The 10258-nt window shown below is 30.8% G+C and overlaps 3 protein-coding genes across 6 annotated transcripts; 1 reads left to right on the top strand and 2 right to left on the bottom strand.

Moving 5' to 3' along the window:
• Positions 1-346: 346 nt before the first annotated feature.
• On the bottom strand, positions 347-5520 carry Ripk5 (receptor interacting protein kinase 5). Of its 3 annotated transcripts, none has more exons than XM_076784247.1 (5): positions 4843-5520; positions 4415-4580; positions 1915-4344; positions 1560-1832; positions 347-794 (listed from the first exon to the last, which is right to left on the bottom strand). In XM_076784247.1, the coding sequence occupies exons 2-5, from the start codon at positions 4536-4538 to the stop codon at positions 751-753; spliced, it is 2871 nt and encodes a 956-aa protein (XP_076640362.1). In that variant the 5' UTR covers positions 4539-4580; positions 4843-5520; the 3' UTR covers positions 347-750. The 3 variants fall into 3 exon arrangements, with proteins under 3 accessions (XP_076640362.1, XP_076640363.1, XP_076640361.1); XM_076784248.1 differs by having other exon boundaries at positions 1689-1832; positions 4843-5519; XM_076784246.1 differs by lacking the exon at positions 347-794 and having other exon boundaries at positions 847-1832; positions 4843-5519.
• A 221-nt stretch (positions 5521-5741) lies between these two features.
• Positions 5742-7424, top strand: LOC143352017 (uncharacterized). Its single transcript, XM_076784254.1, has 4 exons — positions 5742-6827; positions 6902-7037; positions 7112-7168; positions 7238-7424. The coding sequence occupies exons 1-4, from the start codon at positions 6490-6492 to the stop codon at positions 7391-7393; spliced, it is 687 nt and encodes a 228-aa protein (XP_076640369.1). The 5' UTR covers positions 5742-6489; the 3' UTR covers positions 7394-7424.
• Arp8 (Actin-related protein 8) lies at positions 7384-10249 on the bottom strand. 2 transcript variants are annotated; one of them, XM_076784249.1, is made up of 8 exons: positions 9828-10249; positions 9586-9753; positions 9033-9524; positions 8612-8956; positions 8382-8528; positions 8101-8320; positions 7817-7945; positions 7384-7744 (listed from the first exon to the last, which is right to left on the bottom strand). In XM_076784249.1, the coding sequence occupies exons 1-8, from the start codon at positions 9855-9857 to the stop codon at positions 7572-7574; spliced, it is 1704 nt and encodes a 567-aa protein (XP_076640364.1). In that variant the 5' UTR covers positions 9858-10249; the 3' UTR covers positions 7384-7571. The 2 variants fall into 2 exon arrangements, with proteins under 2 accessions (XP_076640364.1, XP_076640365.1); XM_076784250.1 differs by lacking the exon at positions 9828-10249 and having other exon boundaries at positions 9033-9527; positions 9586-9720.
• Between the last annotated feature and the right edge of the window lie 9 nt (positions 10250-10258).

The raw sequence follows: 10258 nt of genomic DNA, 5'->3' as shown, positions 1-10258 counted from the left end.
AATAATTATTTTGCCATTAAATGTAAGAAACAGTTTCTGTAATTCTACAGCTGTATTAAACAGTTTATTAAAAACTACAAAAAAATGTACTATTGAGTACATATATATATAATAATATAAGAAAAATATATCACTGTTACAGTGACTGCAGCAAGCAATGAATCTGATACTGTGGGAAAATCATTTCTACAACTTAAATTAGAGTTAGAAGAAGATGCCAAAAAAAAAAATGTCTTTATAGAAATGACAATAAGTCAATTTTATAGATTCTTACATGATTTAGAAAAAGCAAAATCTAATCTTGACTTACTTTAAATAACTTGTACATTTAATTCCAAATCTTTTCAATTATTTTATGAATATGTTATTTGTTACATATTTTTGTACATTATTTATACATTTCAAACAATATGTAAAGAAAATTGTAATTATGTAATTATAGAACTTTATTAAACAGATTAATACAGTTATAGTAATTGACAATTGTATAGCAAACTATGAACAATGAACATTTATAATGATATTATGACTAGTTGGAATACATACTAGTAATACATATTTATAATTTAAGAGTAAATAAAATTTCTATAGAAATATATTCATAAAAGAAATATTTCATACCTTAAGAAATTACTATGTCTCTTCTTTCATTTACAAATTTACAATTATTGAGATTCTTAATACTATATGATAAAATCATAGTACTTTGTGTCAAATGACAAAAGTGTTTTAAAAACTGTTAACACCATTTCAAATTCCATTTTGAGATTCATATGTACTGAAGAACATGCCATCTGAAAACAATATAAATTTGTATACACAACAGATAGGATCTGTCATTAAATCATTTATTTTGTATCTCTAAAGATTCAAATGTTTAAGATATTAAATGGACACTAAAAAAGAAAATTAAAATAACGTTTAAATAACAAATGGAAAACTGGGAAACTTTATTTATTCTTCAATAGTTAATATACAATTTTTAATTTTGTTACTTTTTTTCTACTATCAATAATTTATTTATCACAATGAAATATGAACTAACATATGTAATTAGTGCAACGTCCAGGTATATTTTGTCGTATCTTATAAAAATTTGTAATATATCCCACTAATTACATATGTAAAATAATATCAAACATTGCAATCACTTATATTTCTAATATAAACAAACATTTATATAATGATCATAATCGCTTAATTATGCATTACGTTTACATGAATCAGTACATTTTGCTATTATGATTATTAGTACGCAAACAAATAAATGTAAAATGAAAAAAATTGAAAAAGAATAACTAATAAGAAATTCGTCAAATTAATACTGCATTTGAAATACTATTGAAAAAAATGTCAAATGTGTGCAGTAGAAAATGATAAATTGTCTTATAAATATCATTGGAGTATAATCGAATCTTTTTCAAGTTATAAATTAAAAACAAAGAGCGTGGAACATTTTTAGAATTCCCGCATTTGAACATACAAATTAGAGCATAAACTTGCTTGAAATAGATTAGTAATGTGAAACACAGGATGTTTTACTGTTCTTAATGGCTTACGCTTTACAGGAAGTGGACTGATTACGCAACCTCTCTGATTATAAGGTTCCGCTAACGCTAATGCAGGATTTTTCAAGTGTGATGAACTTTCTTGTAGCTTTACAGTGGTGAGCTGTTGTAAGGACTTGCCTCTTTCTGCTTTCTGCTGAATCGATTCTAAGACCGGTATAATTGCTCCGAGCAAAGGTCGTTTAGACGGTTCTCCGGACCAGCATTGTTCCATTAATTTCCAACATTCGTCGTCAAAATTAGATAATCGTTCAGGTCGTATACCTTGTTATTGTCAAAAAAACAAATATTTAGGAAAGTATAAAACAAAAGAAATCCTATAAGATTTGAATGAAATTGAAATTACCTTTCTTTACACTAGTCCACAATTGTTCTTTGTTATGAAACTGCTCAAAAGCATATGGTAACCTTACATGTCCTGCGCATATATACCAAAATAAAATTCCAAATGCGTATACATCGACGCTACTATCGTAATGACCAGAAAGAAGTTCTGGTGCCATATGGACAGGTGTTCCAACAATACTCCCTGACATCATAGCTTCTGTGATACAAAACCCCAGATCAGTTAATTTTGCCCTGTTTTCTATATCAAGAAGTACATTTTTCAGCTTAATATCTCGATGAACAAGTCCTTGTGAATGAAGATAACGTATTCCTTCTAAAACATCTATTGCTATCTGTATACGTTCTAACCAAGATAAACCAGCACGTATTCCACAATATAAATCGCGACTTAAACGATCAGATATTAAAAGAACTGCAGATCCAAGACCATATCCTCCACCATAAGATAGATCTATAACTGATCCTCTGAGTTTTACTATTCTTTTGTGATCTGGAATAGATCTGGTATAGTAAAACTCCATTGCTAGATCATTCCAATGCCTTTCATCTGGTGGAACAACTGATTTAACTGCACAGGGACCTGGAGCACCACCCCAACCATCACAAGCAAATACTACTCCATATTGACCACGCCCTATTTCTTTACCACAATGAGGGATTCCATAACGAACAACATCTGTCATTGATGTTGATTCTAGTGCTAATTTAGCCAATCTGGGAGCATGACACTTTCTGATAGCTATTCTTTGTTCTTCCGTTCTCTCTAATTTTCCAGAATAATAATTTTCTAAAGATCTGAGAGCTGCTTGAAACGAATCATGCGAGGCCTTAAGTTTATCTCTAAACTGTGTAGATATTGTTCTAGCTAGCTTTGCAGCTGATAATGAATTCAGTATGTCGATAGTAACTTTCCTTCTCCAAGCAGCGTCTAAAATCGGTGTTGACGACCATGGCAAAGGTAAAGATTTAAAAAGTTGTCTCATTCTTTCCAAAAAAGAATGTATTAAAGATGGTGAAGAATTATGTAACTCAACATTATATGCGGCTGAAAGTATTTGCTTTAAAGCGTCACTTGCTAGTAAAGAAGAATCACGTTCGCATGTTTTTTCGAGACTTAGTAAACATCGTTGCAATGTACCAACAAATGTCTCACGCAAGCAATTGACTGAATTTATAAGTTGCTTGGCAACTTTTTCACCTAAGCGACCAAGCACCACTCGCTGGAGTTCAGAAATTGCAGCTCTAATAGTTGCAGACCATTCTGCTCTCTCTGTATCATTAAAAGGAATGCTCTGATATGAACATAAATCATTGTCTAATAATAATACATCATTCTTCATCTCTTGTACAATAGCTTGTATTAATTCGGTTAATTCCTGTTGGTTTTCATTAACAAGTGTCATTAAACTAATATATAATTCACTTTCTTTCAGCTGTGCATACTGTATTCTTCTTGGAGTTATTTGAATTTTACGTGCCATATCAAAAGTACTTAAAATAAACTTTCGTAGACTAGTTGTATGTACTTCATTTAAGGAAGTGCTAGCATTAATAAGATAGGTTTGCAAACATCCATGAACAAAATATAAAATTCTATCTGTCTTTTTGCATGAATCCAACAAATCGCTAGAATTAACATATTGTCCACCACCTAACCAAGCCAGTTGATCAACTTCCACAGATTCTTCCATACCAAGAAAACCTAAGTTTGTCAACTGATCCAGCCATGTTATACCAAGCGAATTCATTTTGTCAAAATCAATACTGTCATCATTTTTATTTGACACAGAATCATTAGGATTTAATCGATTTTGCAATCTATGTTGTTCAGATTCAGTCAATTCAGCATCAATACTAGCCAATGTAATATTTCCTAATGATGATATAAAAAGTACAGGATTGAAAGGATATGTTTCTTTCAAATCCCTTAATTCTTCAATATTTTGTTCTGTCAAAGGTTGGTCACCAAGAGCATAAAGAAATATTGGTAAAATAGATAATAGTCCTTTGGCAAGAATTTTTACTGCCCCATTATTTGGTGCAACAAATATTTGAACACCATCTTTTAGTATAGGTTGATCAAGTTTAACTTCAAGTACTGTTGGACAATTTATATCTTCGCCCCCAGACCTTGTTAAGTCTTCAATTGGTAGGGTACTCCATGATTTCTCATTAGCTTGTAAATTTTCAACTACTTCATACTCTAAGCCTAATGTAAGACTAACATGGTTTATTTGCCCGTGAGTTAACTTAATCCATCGCCAAAGTCCATTAGATACTGGTAAAACATCAGTAGAAATCAAACTGTTAACTAATGTTGCTTTTGATTTACTGTCCTGTCCAAAAATAACAATGGCAGGAGAATTTGCTAAAATATTAGTAATTCTATCCAATGTCAATGGAGGCAATAACTCCTCAACAATGTCTTCTGTAATAAATATTTTCAAGTAAAAATTAATCTTGAAAGTATTTAAGTTTCGAAAATTGTAAATATTTACCTCCAGGGAAAATATTTTCAATATTAATAACTCCCAATGCTCTTCGAGTTTCATCAAGAATAAGCCTTAATTGATTTCGATTACGTTGGTACCTCCTAAACTCTTGAGGTAATTTACTTACCATTTTGTCAGTTTACTTTAAAAAGTTTTCATAAATGTTCATACCCTGATAACAATATTTTAATTAGAAGTATTTTGTATAAATACATCAATTAAAATATTAATATCACTAACTTTTCAAAGCTGATGTAATAAATGAAGTTATTAAAATAGCTATAATAAAACTGAATATATGTTTCAAAATGATACTTTGACACAAAATACAAATTTTCAACAGGGAAAGGTAAACATGGAAATACACAGATGTCATATGAATCATTTCTATAAATAATTCTTAATGTTATAATTCATACTAGCTAAATAAATACCTTTATAAGTGAGTGTAACAACTTTGTCACTATTTAAAATACAATTTTAATAAAAATATCCTTTAACGATTAACCTCCTTCTTAATTGAAGACATAACGATGTCTTTTCTTAATTTGTAATCATCCAGTTAATAAATCTTGATCCATTAAAAAGAATATCAACAATCTTTCACCATAACATTCTCCTCATCAACGTATTTGCACTGATACGAATACAAATTAAGAATTTTAACAGTTAAACTGACGCTGGTACTACTCAAACAGTTCTTTATTTAAAAATGATAAACTCTACACAAATTGTACACATACGTTTTGACACATGATAGAAGTTAAGCGCGGCTATTTTAACTGGAACACAAGGTATTTATTGCATTTGCATACTGTTGTGGACTACTGTTAAAAAAAATATTTAATTGTCTGATAAACTGTAACGCACCATTACCATTTAGTTAAGATGATATACTACTTTAACACTTGCGTGTGTATCTTCACTCTATGCGATTAAAGAAATGCAGACGAAGAATGTAGAATAAACAAGATTCCCCCTACTTAGGAAGATAAAATTGTAAGATACGTACATACGAACATTTAGTAAGAAATTTATGATTATAATGAACTGCGTTGTGTGAAAATTTATATTGTAGTTTATTTAAAAGTAATTTATTCTTGATATATAACACAAAATATATACATAAGTGACTGTAATCATTCAAGCAGTAACCATTCACGATGTCTTAAAGTCATCCATTTTATGTCTGAACGTTTTAAAGGCGTTGTAAAAGTTAAATGTTTATTATAATATCGATGTAATGTCTTTAAAACAGTTAAGATAAAACTTTCGGACAACAGTGTAGGTATCTAAATATATATCTACTTAATAATGGTTATACGAATTTAAATTCTGCAAAAGTCTTGAAACATCTAAACTGTGAATTAGATTCATTTTGAACATTATTTGAATTCAAGCATCTTTTTTCACGATGTCTCAATTATGAACTTTAATAAACGTTTACGAAACGTTTTAAAACGTTTCAAAATTAATAAAGGCACAGTCGACTCTAATACAAGCCATATTGAGAGGGAACAATGTTATCAGACAACAGACCGGTGCCCAGCTTACTCTGTATCAAGTGTAAAATCAGACTCGCAGTTTTCCTGTTTCTCGTTCAATATGACTAATACTGAAGTCGATTGGCGTAGAACGTCATAAAGACGTATCTTGGTTGTGAACGATGTTTATAAAACATTACTGACGTCTTTTTACAGTAAAGATATATTTTAATAGCATTAAAATTTATGTCTTCTCTTCAAATAACACACATCTTTTGCCTAAACGTTTTGAAACGTAATTCGAACTTGGAACATTTCAAAAAAGTTGTAAGTTACGTTTTCACGGCAATATATCAAAGTACAGTAATTGCCTGTGAAATTGGTAAATGTAAATTTACCTTAAGGCGAACAGATTGTGTTACAGACGTTCAAATGAAAATTTGTTTATTTAATTTGGCGCGATTTTGTAGAATGTAGTTGAGTTTGGTAGAATTTCTTTTGATCGTAAATATTTTTTATAAAATTTGTGAATACAGATATCGTAGTGTGTATATTTTTGTACATTCTTTAACAATAACGTAAGACGAAATACAGAAAATGGAATACACTTTAGATGATGCTTTTCAAACGTTAAAAGATATACAGTCGGAACGAACAAAAGAAATAGAAGATTTAATAGATACATTGTCAGAAAATAGTCCAGTATCTTTCAAGAGGAACAGCAATTTGGAGGAAATACGGAAGAAGCAACACAAATGTTGCAAACATTTATTAAATCAGGTTTTTGAAGAAAAACCTAAAGATTATCCTATACTTAAGACATCTGATTTACATGTTGAAGTTTTAAAAGAACTAGAAGAGGAAGTCCAGACAGCGAAAAAGTTTCTGGAAAGCTTGCAAGAGTATCAATCATTTATCAAAGATGATATATCTTAGTATGTAAAAAAGAACAAGTATTTTGGAAATACTATAATGAAGGGTTACTTAAAGTCTATTGTTTTTATTGCAGTTTGGAAAACAAGAAAATAGGATTAGAAAAAATGAAACAAGCTTATTTAGAACACAGTGAAATGATAGACAATACATCATACACTAGAGAACATGTTTTATTAAAACAGATATTTCATTCTGTAAAGAAGGATTTGGTATGTTGGAAAAAGTATTATTGTAATAGTACTTTATTTGTATTTAATTTTATACACTGTGTTTAAATTTTTAGCACTCTGTTGTAAGTACAATTTTTCCTGACAACAAGACCATAACAGAATTTTTAGCTGTAAGTATAAACGTGTTTTAACATTATAAAAAATTGCTAGAATAAAAAATGAAACAAAAAAATTTGTAGAAACTAACAACATCATATTTAAATGGTGGAGATGATGTGTATATAGACATTTTACCAGAACAGGAATTACATTTCACAAATTTTTTAATTGAAGCTGACATCATAATGCATCACAGGAATGATAAAAATAAAGTTAGATTAATGGATATGTTATAAGAAATAATATATTTTCGTAATAAAAATTTGAAGTATAATAGGTCTATATTTAATTACATAAGTTTGATAAGTAAAGCAGAAATCTTATATAGTAATTACCATTATACTGTATATAAATATAGAAAATTAGACTTTTTTTAAATTACACATATAAACAATACTTTGACTCCTTGAAATTTCACCACATGAAGGGTGCTCTTTCTCTCAATACTCTAACGCCAATGCGTTCCCATTCTTGCCGACCAATCCATAATTCTTGAGCAGATTCTAAACAACTCAAAATGGCGGCACCTTTCCATGCCGTCATGCCAGGATCCATCTCTTTAGGTTGTGTTATAATGTCAAGTTGTTCTATAATAATATAAAAAATGAAAGATTGTTCATGTATATTCCTTGAAAAAGCTATAATTAGTAAAAACATACCCGCTCTGTACATATAAGGAATTTGAAGAGAGATTCGATTATGTAACCACATGCCTATACCTTGGAATTTCATGCCTGACCCCACAACAAGTACGCAACTGTACATCTTTCTTTTCAGATCTTCAGTAGCTATAAGATATTAGCATAATAAGACTTTATTACATTTTTTACAAAAATAGATAATACTTTGCAGAAAATGCGTAATTATTGGTTCAGTTATGTGAGTAGGTGGGTTCTATATGTTAGGTTATATCCGGTATTGTTGCAACTGATAAAATACGTACGACATCGATCGATGCTTTGTAGCACGGCATGATCAAGACCTAAGAGCTGCTGAGGACCGACCACAAAGTCACGCGGGGCATCCAAATCTCGGTTCGATAAAGTAATTGGTGCTGAATCTACAGCATCTACTACTACTTCTTCTTCTCCTCCTGCCGTTGGAACAGTCGCTTCCTCTTGCATTTCAGACGTTTGCTCTAGATTTTCTTTTATACCTCTTCTCTGAATCAATGAATTTAATATTTGTTCGAACGAAAATAATGTACGCGATTTTCATACTTACGCTTGTTTCTCGTAAGTAATTTTCATCGTGCGGATCTTCCGGATCTCCCATTGATCTCCTTTGTATGTGCACACTATGTGTTCCAGTGACTTTAAATAATTCTGGTTGAAACAAGCTAAGTGGTGCTACTAAACACTCGTCGCCAACCTGGAAAGGGTACTTGTCGCTAATAGAAATATTTCAAACAATTTTATGTCTAAAGCATCACACTGAAAAAATATTATTTATACCTGAAGGGTGTATTTTTCTGTTTGTTGTTTGGGTTTTCTGACCACGAATGTCTTTTCCTGAGAGCCACATACATTTAGATCAACATGACAAAAATCCTTTTTAAGTTGATTTAAAAGTAATGCATCCAATTTGTTTGAAGGATCGCAAGTCTTGTATGGAAATGCACATTTCTGTAGCAACCAGAAAAACGTTTGCGTAATATCTCCGCCTCCATAATCCATACGCACTCTTGTATTCCTGTGAGAAATTCCATCTTCTACACAAGAAACCGACGTTTTTTGATCTCCAACATCAACAACACATGCATATCCTAATCCTGCACCAAACGTGGCTGCTACATGATCCTTAAACAAAAAAAAAAGTAATCATAATAATTTATGTCTTATCCACCCTCTACATTTATGCATGCTATACACCAACTTGTAGGAGAAAATATGCTCCAAATCCGATATCACAAAGCATCAAAGTTGTGAATTCCTTTAAGTATTGCCTGTTATAAATGTCTGGTATGATGAGTACAGCCCTGTAATGTTTTAAGTCCCGTAAAGGAATGTCCATTTTCTCTGTGAGAACATATTCCCAAATTGTTTTTAAGTCAGCCATAATAGCTCGTAAACTACCACCAGGCCCTGAATGTACATTAAGTTCTCCTCTTCTATATGGGAAATGAACATTAAAATTATCATCTGGATTTAAAGACAATACATCATCCCCAACCACTATATCTTTGTTTGTTTTTATCCATTCTACGCTACATGGAGAGGATATTTCTGGATTTGATCTACGATTAAAAGCAGCTATCTGTTGCGGTGGTGTAGCATATCTCCTTCTTCCATCAGATTGAAGACAAGATTGTAAAGTATGAGATACTTGAAGACGCGATTCTTCCATTGCTTGGGTCAATTCCTTTGTCTACTAAAAGCAATACAAGATAAGACACCTTTATAGAAATACTGTTCATAAGAAAACTTACTCGTGGTACAGCAGATGGTAATAAACTATCTTTATATTCAAATCCCCCAGGTAAACGTCTTCTTGCAACAGCATTTAATATAGTACAAGGGTTCAAATCAGATGCTCTACCCATTCTAAGGTACATAGAGCCAGGATGTATTATAACAATTGTTTGTGCTTGAATTTGCTGAAATTAAACAAACAGGATTTTGTGTTTTAATTATATACTACACAATAATAATATAGAATTAAAAATATTACCTCAGCGCAAGACTCTTGGAACACCGGCATGATTAAATATTGTAACTTTTTAAGCTATGTTATAGATTGTAAAATTATGTATTTGTTTCATTAATCGAATTCTCGATTTCATCAATAAAGTTTTTATTCCAGTTTATAAATATGGTGCTCCTTCTTTTTAATGCAGCAATGCAAGGCTTAAAAAACATACATCAAGTGCATTGAGTGATTTATGAATTATTAGGGTTTAGGTTAATATATCTGTCATACAAAATAGCATATACACGCATCATAAATGTATATGTGCATACACCACACGTGTGTTTCGCGTAGATTGTGTATTTCTATTTTGTACGTGGGTATCTACATATATTAATTTTATTTATGAATAGTATACATTTAGTTAGATATTATTTAAGACAAGATAATTTCATAAATACAGTGAAATACAT

This window comes from Colletes latitarsis, chromosome 2, assembly GCF_051014445.1.
Source record: "Colletes latitarsis isolate SP2378_abdomen chromosome 2, iyColLati1, whole genome shotgun sequence".
In the NCBI taxonomy this organism is placed as follows: Eukaryota; Metazoa; Arthropoda; class Insecta; order Hymenoptera; family Colletidae; genus Colletes; species Colletes latitarsis.
The sequence above is the reverse complement of the archived record's forward strand: the minus strand, read 5'-3'. Positions and strand labels throughout refer to the sequence as shown.

What these genes read in the sequence shown, in the direction of transcription:
- Ripk5 (XM_076784246.1), bottom strand. Translation starts at nt 4,538, where the DNA reads ATGGTAAGTAAATTACCTCAAGAGTTTAGGAGGTACCAACGTAATCGA. An exon ending in TGAAAATATTTTCCCTGGAG is followed by an intron (nt 4,345 to 4,414) that starts GTAAATATTTAC and finishes TATTTATTACAG; the next exon opens with AAGACATTGTTGAGGAGTTA. An exon ending in GTGGACTAGTGTAAAGAAAG is followed by an intron (nt 1,833 to 1,914) that starts GTAATTTCAATT and finishes GACAATAACAAG; the next exon opens with GTATACGACCTGAACGATTA.
- LOC143352017 (XM_076784254.1), top strand. Translation starts at nt 6,490, where the DNA reads ATGGAATACACTTTAGATGATGCTTTTCAAACGTTAAAAGATATACAG. An exon ending in ATCAAAGATGATATATCTTA is followed by an intron (nt 6,828 to 6,901) that starts GTATGTAAAAAA and finishes TTTTTATTGCAG; the next exon opens with TTTGGAAAACAAGAAAATAG. An exon ending in CCATAACAGAATTTTTAGCT is followed by an intron (nt 7,169 to 7,237) that starts GTAAGTATAAAC and finishes AAAAATTTGTAG; the next exon opens with AAACTAACAACATCATATTT.
- Arp8 (XM_076784249.1), bottom strand. Translation starts at nt 9,857, where the DNA reads ATGCCGGTGTTCCAAGAGTCTTGCGCTGAG. An exon ending in TACCATCTGCTGTACCACGA is followed by an intron (nt 9,525 to 9,585) that starts GTAAGTTTTCTT and finishes TGCTTTTAGTAG; the next exon opens with ACAAAGGAATTGACCCAAGC. An exon ending in TCCTTATATGTACAGAGCGG is followed by an intron (nt 7,745 to 7,816) that starts GTATGTTTTTAC and finishes ATATTATTATAG; the next exon opens with AACAACTTGACATTATAACA.